At 49.5% G+C, this 16,082-nt stretch overlaps 1 protein-coding gene across 2 annotated transcripts; it reads right to left on the minus strand.

Moving 5' to 3' along the window:
• Positions 1-266: 266 nt before the first annotated feature.
• DMBX1 (diencephalon/mesencephalon homeobox 1) lies at positions 267-7,294 on the minus strand. 2 transcript variants are annotated; one of them, XM_044673869.1, is made up of 4 exons: positions 7,143-7,294; positions 2,524-2,719; positions 1,753-2,119; positions 267-817 (listed from the first exon to the last, which is right to left on the minus strand). In XM_044673869.1, exons 1-4 carry the CDS (start codon positions 7,292-7,294, stop codon positions 267-269), a joined length of 1,266 nt encoding a protein of 421 aa, XP_044529804.1. The 2 variants fall into 2 exon arrangements, with proteins under 2 accessions (XP_044529804.1, XP_044529805.1); XM_044673870.1 differs by having other exon boundaries at positions 2,524-2,702; positions 7,141-7,294.
• Positions 7,295-16,082: the final 8,788 nt, after the last annotated feature.

Consider the following 16,082-nt stretch of genomic DNA (forward strand, 5'->3'; position numbering starts at 1 on the left):
ATTGGGGTGGGAGGTGTGGAGGGGGCCTGGTCCTGGACTCCGGAACGGGGCTGGGATGGGGCTGCGGGCCGCCCTAGGCCTCGGGTTCCGCCTTGTCTTTTCCCTACCGCCAGGGACTAGACGGACTGGAGAGGTTGGTCCGCCTGCCTCAGCAGGGTATGGGGTGGGGCTGGGACTGGCCCTGGGCCGGGACAGAGGCTTCGGGCTGATCTCGGGGGCAGGGGATGGGTCAGGGCAGGAGGTCCGCCTTCCTGGGGACACACTGCTCAGTTGGGCAGCGTGTCCAGTCCCAGGGAGGCTGCGTGTTGCTTGGCCCGGAGCCTCAGACTCTCGATGCTGCTTGTCTTACTGTTCAGCGCGGCCGAGGCTGCTGCGGCGGCGGCGGCCGCGGCTGCAGGCGGCGGCGGCGGTGGGGGCCCCAGACCGCCGGGGGCCGCGGGGAGCAGCGGGGAGCCCCATACGCCCGGGTGGGCCGCGGCAGCTGCGGCCGACAGCGACTGGTAGTAGGACTGGCAATGGAGGGACCCCAGCGGTGCCATGTTGACACCCAGGTAGGGCACGGCGGCGGCGGCGGCTGCAGCGGCGGCGGCGGCGGCGGCGGCTGGGGGCGGCGGGCCTCCCACCTCGAAGGACGAGTAATGCACCAGGTTGTTGGTGGCCGCCATGTGCTGGCGGAACTGCTCCTGCAGGCGGAAGAGGCTGAGCGGCGATGATGAGTAGGAATGAGAGGGTCCCAGGACGCTGCCGCCGCCCCCGCCGGTCCCGGCTCCTGAGGTCTGCGGCGGCAGGGGGCCCGAGGCTGTGCCGCCCGGCGAGTCTGCAAGCACAGCCGGGGAGGAGTCCAGTTAACCACCGAGCACTCACAGCAGCAGCAGCTCCCACTACTGACCACCTAAAAAGAGCCCTCCCTCTTCCCTCGCCGGCTGCCCCCAGGCCTCCCAAAGTGCCCCCAGGCAGAAGGACGCTAACCTTCTGCCAGAGGCTGGAGCCCGGGCTGGGAGAGCTGCACGGGGTGCATCAGCTGCTTTTTTCTACCCTTTGGACTTAGAATTTCCCCGAAAAAGTCTCCTCTGGTCCCCTGTTTCCACGCTAGTCTCCCTTGATACATTGTCTCTCAGGTTGTCTCCCCGATAGATCGTTTCTCTAAGTAACGTCTCGGAGCAAAGACGTCCTCGGTTACATTTTGCACCTACAATCCACTATCTTATCTAATCGTCTCCTCCAATACTGTAGCCTCGAATAACCTGTCTGCTCTGATACATTGTCTTTCCCAATAGCCCGTTTCCTCTGACTGACAAACTGTGCTTTCAAACACAGCGCTTCCTCGATGCTTTCTCCCTGGAGAAGGTGTGTCCCTCCTCCCCGCTCATGGAAGAAATCCGCTGTCTCCTCTGACAAATAGTTCCCCACCAGTGCACCGTCGGCTTTGATCGCTTGTCTCCCTGGAAAATTGTGGGCCGTGTTGGGTTGTCTCCGGTAACACCAGCCTTTCCCGTGGCCCGGGTTCTCTCCCTCACCTTTTCTCTGACCCACCCTGTGTCCTCTGATCCACCCTGAATCAGTGTCTCCTGAATCAGTGATGCTTCTCCCAATGTCCGCTGCCCCCTCGATAATTTATACGGTGACACAGCTCTCCCTCTGAAGCTGCAACCCCAACACATTCTGGGCACCGAGTTAGGCAGCATCTTTCTCCAAGGGATCCCTGTCCCCTGCAGCACTTCCTGCCTCCCCTGGGCCTCCCCTGGGCCTCACCTGCTTTGGGGCTGCTCCTCTTGCAGCTGAAGCCCTTGCCCTCCAGGCCTGGACTCTTCTCGGTCTTGCCTTGCTCAGTGGCTCCCCGTACCTCCTCCTCCTCCTCCTCGCGGTCAGCCTGGTCCTCAGGGGCTGACTCACCAGCTGACTGTTCAGACAGGGTCAGGTGTAGTTCAGTGGAGGGCTCTCCAGACAGAGTACAGGACTGCTCAGACTCAGGCAGGCCAGGGGCCTGGGCATCCGGGTTGGGGACTTCAGCTTTGCCCTCCCCGTGCCCGCCCTCGGCCTCCTTCTGTTTCTGAAGCTGCTCCTTCTGCAGGCTCCGCTGCTTCTTACGGAACTTGGCCCTTCGGTTCTTGAACCACACCTTGCAGGGGAAAAGGAGGAGGAGAAGAAAGGAAGAAGAGGTGAGCAGGAAGAAGGGATGAAGAATGAAAGTGGGAGCAGAGACCTGGAGTGGGGAGGGGAGGGAGGAGGGGAAGAGGAGAGGGGTAGAAAGCTGGAATCAGGGTAGGGTCCGGGAGACCTAGGCGGAGAGAGACAATCACCCACACTCCTCCCCCTGCCCGACTCCACCCCCCACATTCCTCTCACAGCCGGCCTTCCCTCTCCTCCCTCCCCGTCTTAATGAAAAGGGCTAAAAGGTTGCTTCGCCCTGCAGGTGGGAGCCCAAGCCGGCTCTTGGCTGCAAGGCCAGGGGAGCTGCCGAAGGAGAAGAAGGAGACCGGCGGAGGGCGGGAAGTCGGAAGGGGTAGGGCTAGCGCGTCTTGCCTGTACTCGGGCCTCCGGCAGATTGGTGCACATCGCCAGCCGCTCTCGCATCACCACGTCCGGGTAGTGAGTCTTCTGAAAGGTCTTCTCCAGGGCCTCGAGCTGCTGGGCCGTGAAGGCCGTGCGGCTGCGGCGCTGCTTTCGGTGCTGAGAGCCATAGCGGGCCTCCAAGATGATGTCTTGAAATGTACAGCCGTTGGAGGGCAAGCAGAGGGGGCCCATTTAATTATGGGAATTAGGGAGGAGCACACACGCACAGCACACACAAGCCCGGCTGCCTTCTAGTCCCAAGACTCAAGCCCTCCACCGACTCAGAGCTGTAGAGTCCCGAAGCTAGAAGGGGTGCCAATCGGTGCCGGAGCCAACCCATTCCAGAAGAGGACGCCCCTCCACAGCCTTCCTGCCCCAGGGGCCTTCTAGCCTCCGATGGAAGATGATGGTAGTGACGGGGAGCTCATCACATGCAAAAGAGCCCCATTCATTTGGGGCTCAGCTATTTACTATGTGTATGTCATAAAGGAAATCACTTGATTTCTGTTTCTTCTGTCAAATAAAGGGGTTCCACTCAATGACTGCCAGCTGCCCTTCTCTTGTAAATCCTATGAAACTGAAAACAGCAATGAGAGAGAGTGTGGTCCCTCTCATGCCACCCTCCCTACTCATTGGGCCATTCTGCCTCACTTAGAGAAGAAAAATTATGATGATGGTGGTGAGGGGATATTTCATGCTTTAAGGTTTGCAAAGCACTTTACAAACATTCTCTCTTTTTATTGTCCCACCCAACAACCCTAGAAGGAAGATACTATTATTATCCGATTCTTACAAATGAGGAAACTGAGGCAGGCAGAAATTAAGTGACTTGTCCCTCCCAAACCTCTTCTCTGGGCTCAAAATGCCTCGTTCCTTCATCTTATCCTCATATGGACCTGGTGTGGGCTTCTTGCTATTCTGTTTATCCTCTTAGGGATATATGACAGTTCATCAATGGCCTTTTGCTGAAGTAATTCTTTCCATTATTCTGAACTTGTCGAGATCCTTCTTAGAATGCTGTATTCCTGGTTGTCCTGTGGGCATATGGCCAGGCAAAGGAGAAGCCACTGCTGTCCTTAGCCCTAATCAAATCACAGCTAGATCTTATTACTACTCAGATTCCAAGGAGTGGGTGCAGTTCTGGTGAAACATTCTTCTTTTTATTTTTTTTAACACTTTCTGTCTAAGTATTAACTCTGAGTCAGAAGGACATGGGTTAGAAATGGAGTTAAGTGACTTGCCCAGGGTCACATAGCTAGAAAATGTCTGAGGTAAGATTTGAATCCAGGTCCTCTGACTCCAGACCTTTGCACTGTGCCACCTAACATTATGGTCCAGAAGAAAGTGTCCAGGATAATCAAAATCTCCTCTGGCTGAAGGGCAGAGGAAGCCTAGAGAGGTCACTGAATCCATGCCAATGACTCCATAAATGGCCCCCAAAAAGGTAATTTCTTTGCCTGAGCCTTAACATAACCTGATCTCTAATAGACCAAGCTTTGTTCCTGGTCATAGACTTAGCTCTGACCCTGCTTCAGCCCTGACTTGGGTGTGATAACTCATCAAATTGTACTTGGTCATAGGGAGTAGGGTGAGAGAGTGGGTGGCACCATGCAGTCATCCCCCACTGTAGAAGCCCCAGCTCAAAGCCATGAGCTTGCCTCCCACTGGGGCACAGCCAGAGTCACTGCCTCCAGGCTCGAGGTGCTAAGATTTCTCAAGGACAGATGGTTTATGGAGCAGAAATGCTCAAGGTAGATGTGTAAGGAGGAGAGAACTGGAGAACCAGAGAGAGGACTCAGCTGGAATTCCAGATCTCTTCACACACATCCCTGAAATCATGGCTTCTATCCTCCTCCTTTCCCAAAGGACTGCTTCATCTAAGGGCCAAAAAAGATGGACTCTTGAGGCTTCCCTCCCTCTGCTTATAGACTCCATCTCCCAAGTCCCTAATCTTGGGGGAATCTATTGCTCCTCCTTCTCCCTCACTTGTCATATCCAATCAGTGACCAAGTTCTGTGGGTCCCACTTCCACCACATCTCTCCTCCCTGTCTCCTCCTCTGCTCACACAGTCACTACCTTAGTGCAGACCCTCAATATCACCCATCTGGGTTGGAGTAGGCTCCTAACAGGCCCCCCTGACTCTTTTCCCCCCCTCCTCCAATCCATCCTTGGGTTTATTGCCAGAGCCATCTTCTTTAGGCACATATCACCCCTCCCCTCAAAGTCTTACAGGAGACACTATTATCTCCCATTCGTTTTATTTTTTTACATTTTTTTTAAACCCTTAACTTTTGTGTATTGGCTCCTAGGTGGAAGAGTGGTAAGGGTGGGCAATGGGGGTCAAGTGACTTGCCTAGGGTCACACAGCTGGGAAGTGACTGGCCAGATTTTGGACTCAAGCCCTTCAAACTCCAGGCCTAGATCCTATCCACTGAACCACCTCACTGCCCCAGATGACATTCTTTATACCATTTCTTTTTTTTTTTTTAAGCCCTTACCTTCCACCTTGGAGTCAATACTGTGTATTGGCTCCAAGGCAGAAGAGTGGTAAGGGTAGGCAATGAGGGTCAAGTGACTTGCCCAGGGTCAGCTGGGAAGTATCTGAGGCCAGATTTGAACCTAGGAACTCCCGTCTCTAGGCCTGACTCTCAATCCACTGAGCTACCCAGCTGCCGCCCCCTTTCACATTCATTTTAAATTCATTTGTCTGGCATTCAAGGCTTAGCAACATAACAACTGCATCTTAGATTAGTCCTTTCCATGACAGATATGTTTCCATCAAACTGGATTCCTCTTTATGCCCTGAATAGACCCTGTGTTGTCCTATTTCAGAGTCTTTGTTCTCTTCCAGGAATGCCTTTCCTCCCCTTTAATCTATCTACTTTGGCAGCTAGGTAGCACAGTGGATAGAGCATTGGGCCTATCCTGCCTCAAACCCTTCCTAGCTATGTGACCCTGGGTAGGTCTGTCTGCCACAGTTTTTTTCAACTATAAATGGGGATAGTAATAGCACTTTCCAGGGTTTTTGTGAGGACCAAGTGAATTGATATTTGTAAAATGCTCAGCACAGTGCCTGCCATATAATAGGAGCTGAATCAATACTTACTGCCCTCTTCCTTCTTTGGTGCCCATATTTTAAAGCTTACCTTCCTCCAAAGGTCAAAAGGGGACTTAGACAAGCTGGACAGTGTTGGAGCCACCATATCGAATTTGAAATATCATTTTTTACAAACACAAATCTAAGGGAAATTAACTGTTGTCTTTCTTACACTCCGGGGGGTGGGGAAGTGTGCATATTTGTGGACACTTATCAAGTTCATAATAATCAAAAGGATTTTTCAAAATCCTTCCTTCCATGTTCTAGTTCAGAATCTGCCATCTTATCCATTAGGCCACAAAGCACCCTCTTCCAGGAAGGCTTCCTTGATAACTCCATCTGTAATGACCTTCTTCTATGGTGCTAAGGAACTATCTTAATCCTCCTGGTACAGTATTAGAGAACCCTGAGCTTCATCCCCTTCTTTGACCATGAGCTCCATTAGGCTAGGCGTTATGTCAGATCTACTCTGTGGGTCTTCTTGAGCTTTGCACACAGTGGGTACTCAATTCATGTTTGTTGATCTTGAAGTCATGGGAGACAGTCAGGGAGCAGCTCTCACCAATTCAATAGGAATAAGTGTCCACTGTGTGCCAGGCACTGGGGCCACAAAGGCAAGAGTTGCTGCCTTCAGGAAGCTTACTGTCTTCTGGGAAGGAGGGCAGGGATACAACAAGTAAATGGGAAAGTAGCTAAATGATCATTTGAGAGAATACCAAGAGCCAAAAGGCTTAGGAAAAAAAAAAACCTGTCGGAAGGGAATGGCCCAGGATCTCAACCTTGGAGAAGTGCTGAAGAGGCTACATGAGGAAGGGGGACATTTGAGGCATGGAGGTCAACAGCCTGGTGTGCTCCATTTTTAGGAACACTACTATCAGGGAATGTCTGGATTTTGTGGAACCGAAGGATCCAGTTCAAAGGAGTGTCATACACAGCAACAGGCTCCATTTGACCTAACAAACACTAAGTACCTGCTGGGTTCAGAACCCTGGATCCTGGGCTGGAAGAGAAGGAGCTAAGGTGAGGTAAAGTCCCTGACTTCATGGAGCTCCCAGGCTAGGAGAGGGAATTCAACTTGGGGGATCTGAATCTATAATATTACATGATAAATGTACTAGAGAGATGTGATCAGGGAGCTCTGGAAGCTGTTTGGAGAAAGCCTTTCCTAGCCAGAAGGCAGAGAAGACCTGCTGGAAGAGGGGACATTTTCAGGGGGCTTAGGGTTCTAGAATCCCACATGGAGAACAGAGAATCATGTCATCCCACCTCTTCCTTTTACAGAGGTATTGAGGCTCATAAAGCTGAACTTGTCTAAAGTCACCCAGCTAGTTCAACCCTAGTTATCTATGCCACGATGTTTCCTTTAAAGCATGAAAAGGAATTCCAAAGGTGGAGAGCAGGAGCAAGAGAATAGTGAGGGAGCAAAGACCTGTGGGTACCCACCTCCCTCCATGCTCTCCCTCCCCCACCAGCCCCAAGTTGATCTTACCAGCCAGCCTCTCTGCCAGGGTGAGAGCATGCACAGAGGGTCTATAATCAGGCCCATGCTGGGCCTGCTGGGCTGCCTGCTGGTGGAGGTTGTACATGGCACTGAGGGAGTTCATGGCATGCAGAGAGTAGCCATTCACGCCGTAGTGCTGCATTCCGGCAACCACCTAGAGGGAGAAGGAAGCAGAAAAGGGACCTATGAGAAGACCCCTAGGGACTTTCCAGCTCGCTCTTTCTTTCTCTCTTTCTTTCTTTCTTCCTTCTTTCCTTCCTTCCTTCCTCCCTTCCTTCCTTCCTTCCTTCCTTCCTTCCTTCCTTCCTTCCTTTCTTTTTCTTTCTTTTTCCTTCTTTTTCTTTCTTTCTTTCTTTCTTCCTTTCTTTTTCTTTCTTTTTCCTTCTCTTTCTTTATTTCTATCTTTCCTTCTTTCTTCCTTCCTTCCTTTCTCTCTCTGCCTCTCTCCTCTCTCCTTCTTCCTCTCTTTTCCTCTCACCTTTTTCCTTCCACAATCAATGACTAAGTACCTACTGGATGCAGAGTCCCTATACCTTAGACAAAAGCTGGCCCTTGCTTGGTTTCCAGTAAAATATGTGCATGAAGAGTTAGAAGGAATCCACAGCCTGGCAGGCACATAAAAAAATCAGTGAGACCTACTGCAGCTCATTTCCTGAATGTGACCATCTGCTACACCCTCCCACCAAAGCTAAGAGGAAAGAGAGAGACTATACTCTCTTCCAGGTGAAGGGAGAAATGGAGAAGAGGAAGAGAAGGGGGTCCTGGGGCTTATTTATCCTTCATCATTGTGGAGGGGAACCCCAAAGGTGGTATCACCTCAGGTTACTCAACTTTTGTACTGATACCTACAGTCTAAAATTTCTGAAAGTCTTTCTCATAATCTTAATCTGTCTTCACAACAGCTTCATGTCAGAGGCAGGATGGATATCATTATTCCCATTCTAGAGAGGGGACAAACAGAGGTCAAGCGAAGGGATTTGCTCCTAGTCTTACAGGGAGGCAGGGATGGAATTGGGATGCAAATCTAGGTCTCCTGTCCCCTCAGCCAGAGTTCTTTGTACAAAGTCTAAATCTGGAAAACCAAGGAAGCCAGACATGCAGGAATCCCAGCTCCTCCCCATGGAAGAATTGCCTGTGTCTGGAGCCCTGTGATGTTCATTACTACAATGTCCTTATTTTGTGTTAAATTACTCAGACTCAATCAACTGCTTTGCATCCCCTCAGTCTCACAGGTTTCTGGAACATCAGAGTGGTGAGGTCTGTTAGAACAAATAAGAAAGGAGATGAGGCTGTGTGTGTGTGTGTGAGAGAGAGAGAGAGAGACAGACAGACAGACAGACAGACAGAGAGACAGAGACAGACAGACAGAGAGAGACAGAGACAGAGACAGACAAAGAGAGACAGAGAGACAGAGACAGAGAGAGAACAAGAGAACGAAAGAACAAAAGAGATTATATAGAGCTAAGATGGAATTTAGGATCACAGAACAGAGAGTAGAGGCTAATAAAGGTCTTTAACATGGAGCAGAGCACCTGTCCTGAATGTCAACACTGGAAGAAACTGAGAGCATAGAACCTGGAGTGTTAGGACTGGAACAGTCCTTAGAGTTCATTTAGTCCAAAGTCTTTATTCTACAACAAGAACAAGGTGCAAGAAAGTAATATATTACAGTGACCTAATGAGGCGATATACGGCAAAACTCAGACAACCTTCAGCTTTGGGATTTCATCTCCAACCCTCTGTCCACCACACCACACTCCTCAGCTGAGGCTGCTGTCAGGCAACTGTCCCAATCCAGCCAACAGAAAGAGCACTGCGAGGGATAGAGAGAGGAAGTGAATTCTCTTTCTTCAGTTCTCTGAGGGGAAAATGGAATTAGCTTTGCTCTGCTTAGCCCCAAAGGGAAGAACGTGAAACCATGTGCAGAAGTGACAGGGAAGCAGGTTTCTGCTCAATAGAAAAGCTTCCCAACCAGCAGCACTGTCCTCTGACTGCCAGCCACTGCCTCAGTAGGTAGTGTGAGCCCTGGACCAGCTTCAAGAAGAGAGGACCTGGGTATGCTCTGAGAGCCCCCCCAGCTCTGAGCTTCTCAGGTTCTAAGAAGCTTGAGAAGTGCAGCGATTTCCCCAGATGCTCTGGGCGTTTCTGGCTCACACCTCCTCCCAACCTCGGGAGTTTACTTAAAGGGGGTTTTTGCTTTGTTCTGGCTTTGTGTTTTGAGTCCCCTCTGCAGAAGGAGAAGAGAGAAGCCTCCCTGTCCAGGGGACCAGCCCAGCCTGAGCTGAACCAAAGCAGAGCTTAGCTGGCGACTTCTTTGGGGGGACATTTTGGGGCAATTTACTCCCTGCAGTACCCAGAGAAATGTTTCTGTCTGGGCTAGAACTCAGGCCCGATTGCACACGGCCCTGGCCTAAGAGTCTATCCCAAACCAAACCAAGATTCAGTGTGTGTGTGTGTGTGTGTGTGTGTGTGTGTGTGTGTGTCTTGCCTCTCACGGTCTCGGTCTCCTCTCTCTCTATCTCTCTTCTCCCCGTCTATCTCTCATTATCTTTCTCCCTCTTTATCTCTTTCCTCTCTTAACTGGGGTAAGGAGGAAGGAGTGGGCAGGGCAGGGCAAGAGGCTGTGAGAGGCCCCTGGAGGCCCCGGCCTGGGCCGGGCTCAGCCCACTGCGCACTCCAAATAAAATCAATTAAATATTTAAAAGGTGCCGCGTAGCAATTCCTGGGGAGCCGGGCAGGCCATTCATCACGGCGCCGCGGCGTTTCACGAGCTGTCGAATTGTGCTTACATTGGTTAAAAGAATCTTTATATTTCATTAAGCAAGCAAAGCGGCGGATCTCCCGCCACCGGCGCCGGGCGGATGGCTTTCGTTTTCCAAATCTGCAAATGCATCCGTTATGTCCCCGCGTCGCCCCAGGCGGAGGAGGCCTAATGCCCAACCAATCGAAGAATCAAGTCGAATTTTATTAGGGGGTATTTTTTATAAATTAACAGCAGCCGGCCAAGGAGCACGGCTTAACTTGTCTTTGATTAAATGGGCAGTGAACCCTCACCCCGCCGCCGCTCCCAGGGCGCCCGCCTGGCCTGCCGGGCAGGGCCTGCCTCCCCTCGCACTAGGCTTCCCTTCCTTCTCTCCGCAATTCTCTCTCCTCCTCCCCTTCTCTTCTCCCTTCTCCCTTCTCCCTTCTTCCCACTCCATTCTTTCCTCTCCTTTCCTCCTCCTCCTCCCCCTCCTCCTCCTCCCTCTCTTTCTGTCTGTCTCTTTCTCTTTCTCAGTCCCATAATAACAGGAAAGAGCCCCGGATTTGGAGTTCCTGTCTCTGCCTTTTACTTCCTGGGTGCCCAGGAGCCAGTCCCCGGGTCGCTAGACTCCTCCAGCCTTCAGCTTTGTCATGTATAAAATGAGAAGGCCAAATGGACTAGACGTCACCCCAGCTCTGATCCTATAACCTTTGCTTCTCTAGCTTGTCCTCTCGCTGTAGGTATCTCTCTGGGGGCGTGTCTTAGGGCCCAGCCAGGGGTGGGGAGTGAAGAATGGGAAGCAAGTATTAGCGGAAACTGTATGTAAAAGCAGGCCAAATTTGGGGAGGAGGTAAGCACCCATGCATATGGATGGGGTAGTTGGGGAAAGGCAGACACCCCCTCCTGGGGCGGGTGGAAGGAGCTCTGACCGTAGCTTCTCCTCCCTCCATGGAAGGGGCCCTCTAGCCCTAGAGAATCCATGGCAGGCTGGCACTCGGCCAGGTTGGCACTTCAGGCCCATCTCATAAAGAGCTCTTCTTCCCTTGGTGTCCCCAGCACTTGGGGCAGTTTCATTGATATGTCTGAATCCAATTCTGTTCCTCTGTAAAATGAGGTGATAAAACTTGAGGGCTCATCTTCCTGAGGACTCCCGTTCTTCCTAACTGTGTGACCCTGGGCAAGTCATTTAACCCTGTTTTTCTCAGTTTCTTCACCTGTAAAGTAAACTAGAGATGGAAATGGCAAACCAGTCCAAATGGGGTCATAGAGTCAGACACAACTGAAGAGGATTATATATATATCAAAAACACTTAGAGAACCCACCTCATTGGGTTGTTATGAGGAAGGTGCTTTGTTAATCTTTAGAAGACAGTTCAGAAAAACATTCCTTCTCATCAAACCTTAACCAGCTAAGGTTAAGGAAGCAGAGGACCAAAGTCACATAAGAGACCGAAGTGGGATTTGAACTTGGGGCTCTTGCTACTGAGACTAGCATATCTTTTATGGTACCACATTATCAACCAATTTATTGCTAGAAATGCTATTAAGAATGAAATCTCAGAGTGCTGCCCCCCTCTCCCCCCTCCCCACTCCTAGAGCTAGGCCAGAAGATAATTCCACAGGGCTGATGTGACATCAGGAGAAACAGAGGTTAGATTAAAAACCTCCTTCTTCCCTTTCCCCTTAAAACAAACAAAAACCCTAACACTGAACACTTTCTTGAGCCCCAGGGTAAGCAGAAAGAATGAAAGTCTGGGTCCCTAAGCCTGCAAGAAGCATTTCTGTTACATCCTCTAAATCTTAAGGTTGACTCTCCAGTTTGAGAGGGTACAGAGACAGAGAGAGACAGACAAAGACAGGCATACAAAAAGAGAGAAAGGAAAACTGAGACAGACAGAGACATGGGGAGGCAAGAGAGACAGAGAGGACTCAAAGTCAGAGAAAGAGGGAGGGAAGAAAGGAAAGAGATAGGGAGAAGGAGAGGGGGTGGAGAGAGAGAGGAAAGAAAGAAGAGAGAGAGAAGAAGGAGGAGGAGAAGGAGGAGGGAGAGAGAGAGGAGATAGAAGGGAAGAGAAAAGAATAGGGGGAGAGAAAGACAGAAAGAGAGAGAGAAGAGAGGAGGGAAGAGAGGAGAGGGAGAGAGAGAAAGAGGAGAGAGAGAAGGGGAGAGAGAGAGACAGAGAGAGAGAGAGAGAGAGAGAGAGAGAGAGAGAGAGATGGGTCTTTTTAAAATCTGACATGAGAGATGAGAGAGAATGAGAACTTGAAAGGAAATAGAAGTTAATCTGTGATGGAGCATTAGACTATCTATTGCCTTGGGGAAGGGGTTGGGGAGAGAGGGAAGAAAAGAGAATCTGGATTGGAAAATGTCAGAAAACAATTGTCAAAAAAATCTTTCTAAATGTAATTTTAAAAATTTAAGTGTTTTTAAAAAGACTTTATGGAATAAATCTCTTATTTGAAGAGAGCATTAGACAGACTAAGAGGCAGAGGGAGAATTTGAAAGAAGAAATGATAGAATTTAAGAAGGAGATAGAGAGCTGGAATGGGGTGGGGTGGGGTGCAGAGAATTCCAGTGACTGCAGAGCAGCTGGATTTGGTGTCAGCAGACCTGAGTTCAAATTCTGACCTCTCCCTGTATCTCTGTGGAGTCAATGGGGGTAGTGGGTTTGGGGATTCAGAAGAAGTATGAAAGCCATTCAGTATTCTGGAAGCCATTGGATCTGCTGCTCTAAGCTAGCCACCCTTCTGGTTACAGCCCAACAGGTGCTGGGCATCTCCCCACAGATATCTTTTAAACACCCCACACTCTTCAGGGCCCTAAGCAGAACACATGATCTTTTCCCACACACACTTCTCTTTCCTGTTATTGCTAAGGTCATCACCAACTTCCTGTTCTCCAGGTTGGAAAGCTCAGAGTCTTGGAGGACTCTTCCTTCCCCATTATGTCTAATGAGATGCTACGTTATCTCCCCAGTCACATTGTAAGCATCCTCCTTCAGTTTCTTATCACTTCTCACTCGCACACATGGGGAAGTTCAGGGAAAACTAGTCCCTCTGTTGTGTAGGCTTGCCAAGCCCTTTCCAGGGCTTTTCTCCTTTTGGTGTTCACCTGACTCAGCTCTCACCCAGCATGCACAGTGGCCACCCAAAGCACCTAGGCAGATGGGCTAAACCAGGTTGAGGGTAACTGACAGGCCTCAAGCCCATCAGTGAGTTAGAGGGGTGTCTACTCTAGGCGTATGAAGATGTCCCCCAGTCAAAGGGACAGAAAAGAACAATCTGTTCCAATGGCCATGAAGGGAGTAGAAGCAGGCATTGTAGAGTGCCCAGACAAAGAGGAATCCCATTGCCAGTCATCATGGCTTTTGTCTTGCCACTGGACTTTGATAGCTCAGAAAGAGAGTGACGCTGATGACTTTGTGCCATTCTGCCTCAATTAAATCCAATTTGTGCATAAGTCAAAAGATATTACTGCCCCTTTTGCCAGGGGAAGTCTTCACATGCTTGGGGTAGACACTCCCCTGAGTCACTGATGGGTCTGAGGCTTGTCGGTTACCATCAACCTGGTCTAGTCCACCTGCTGAGAGGCTTTCAGTGGGATGTGACCCCTGCACATGCTACAGCTTCTTGGTGTCACAGGCTGGATTGAAAGAGTAATCATTGGGACAGCTAGGTGGCATAGTTTATAGAACATCAGGCCTGGAGTTGGAAAGATCTGGGTTCAAATCTGGCCTCAGATGCTTCCTGGTTGTGGAACCCTGGACAAGTCACTTGACCACACATGCTTAGTCCTTGTCCTTTTGCCTTAGAGTTGTTACTAAGCCCAAAAGTAAGGTTTAAAAACAAAAAAGAAAGAGCAGTTACTAATGGTATGATGTCAGGTAGTCAACTAGCATATAAGCTCCTTCCCTGTGCCAGGCATTCTGCTAAACTCTGCAGAGAGCAAGAAAGGCCCAAGACAGTCCTGCTCTCAAGAAGCCCACATTTTAAAGGGAGAAACAACACACAAACAATTGTGTACGAACAAGACACAGTCAGAATAAATTAAAGATAATTCTGTAGGGAGGAGCTTGCATTAAATGGGATTGGCAAAGACTTTTGGAAGAAAGTAGATCCTTAGCTGAAAGTTAAAGAAAGCCAAGGAAACCAGGAGATAGAAATGAACTAGGAGAGCATTCCAGGCATGAGGGACAGTCACAGGGCATGCTTGGCACTGAGAGATACAGTGTTGTGTTAGAAGAATGTCCAGGAGACCAGTGCTATTCCACTCTCCACAGGGTACATGGAAGGGTGTGAAAGATGAAAGAAGACTGGAAAGGTAGGAATGGCTCGGGTTATTAGGGGCTTGGGATGCTGGAGGATTTTATATTTTATCCTGGAAGTGATAGCCATTGGGATCTATTGAGTGGAAAGAGGGCACCATGACATGGTCAGATCTGAGCTCAAGAAAGAACCTTAGCAACTGGGTAGAGGATATATCAGAGTGGAGAGAGATCTGAGGCAAGCAAACCCACCAAGAGGCTACCATAGTCCAGGCATGAGTTGATGATGGTCTGCACCAGAGTGGTGGCAGTGTCAGAGGAAAGGAAGGGATATTGGAGGGATGTTATAAAGAGAGGGCATTCTATTACCTCCTTTGAAAAGCGTGAAAGTCAGCTTGATGGAATTAGGTGGCTAAATACACCCCAGTGGCCTCTTTTTAAAAGGGTACATTCTCTATCTAGGAAGACAGTGGCAGCAAGAAGGCTCTCAGGAGGCAGGAGATAGATGTGGACCTTTAACAGGCAGGGAGGAAAGCCAGCACAGCAGAGAGAATGCAGTGAGAGACCCCTGAGAATAGATCAAGCTTTATTTTTCCTCCTCCTTGCACCCCCAAATCCCCTAATATGTGCAAGGACTACAATAACACAAATTAAAAAAGCACTAAACAGTGTCAAAACTCAGCAACCATAAAAGATGGTGTTGATAACCTTACTATCTAAGCTAACATGTACATCCTTCAGAAATACACTTGTCGGGGCAGCTAGAAGAACCAGGCCTGGAGATGGGAGGTCTTAGGTACAAATCTAGTCTCAGACACTTCCTGGCTGCATGACCTTGGGCAAATCACATAACCCCCATTGCCTAGCCCTTGCTGATTTTCTACCTTGGAACTGATACTTGGTATCAATTCTAAGACAGAAGGGAAGGGTTATTTTTTGTTATAGGTAGAGAGAAAAAAAGTTATATATACTATATAAAATTGTAAATAAGTGACTATTGTGTAAAAAAGTGGGATCAGATTGGAAAGAGGACAGAGAGGAAGAAGGAAAGAGAGAGACAGAGACAGAAAGAAAGAGGGAGGGAGAGAGACACAGACACAGACAGAAACAGAGACAGAGAGGGAGGGAGAGAGAGAAAGGCAGAGAGAGAGACAGAGAGAGAAAAGAGAGAGAGAGAGAGAGAGAGAGAGAGAGAGAGAGAGACAGAGAGAGAGAGACAGAGACAGAGAGAGAGAGACAGAGACAGAGAGAGAGAGAGACAGAGACAGAGAGAGAGAGAGACAGAGAGAGAGACAGAGAGAGAGACAGAGAGACAGAGAGAGAAAAGAGAGAGAGAGAGAGAGAGAGAGAGAGAGAGAGAGAGAGAGAGAGAGAGAGAGATATGCAAGGAAGTGACAATTCTAAATTCTATTGTCCTCTGCCCTGGTTAGACTTAATCTGGAAAATTCTGTTTAGTTCTGGCACAGCAGTTGCTCATTGATGAACCTGAGAGTGTTCAAAACAAGAATGCTGAAGGGCTTCAAGTTGCTGCCTCATAAGGATCGATTGAAGGATCTGGAGATGTTTAGCTTGGAGAAAAGAAGCCTCAGGAGGGACATAAGATGCGATGAGCTGTCATCTGGAAGAGGACTTAGCCTTGTTTGCCTAGGCCCAGAGGGGAAAACTAGAAGTAATTGGGGGTGGGGGGAGAGGGAAGCTGCTGCAAAGCAAATCTAGGATTCATGAAAGGAGAAAGTCCCTAACAATGAGAACTCCCTATCTTGGTAGGAGATGATGGACTCTTCTTCACTGGGGAGTGTCTTCACCAAAAGTCTGGCTTCAACAAAATGTGCTGGGGCATGGTGGAGTAGATTCTAGTTCAGTTAATAATAGTGGCTGGCATATTTATAGATCACTTTATAATTTGAAAAATGTTTTGCATT

This window comes from Gracilinanus agilis, chromosome 4 (genome assembly GCF_016433145.1).
Source record: "Gracilinanus agilis isolate LMUSP501 chromosome 4, AgileGrace, whole genome shotgun sequence".
NCBI lineage: Eukaryota > Metazoa > Chordata > Mammalia > Didelphimorphia > Didelphidae > Gracilinanus > Gracilinanus agilis.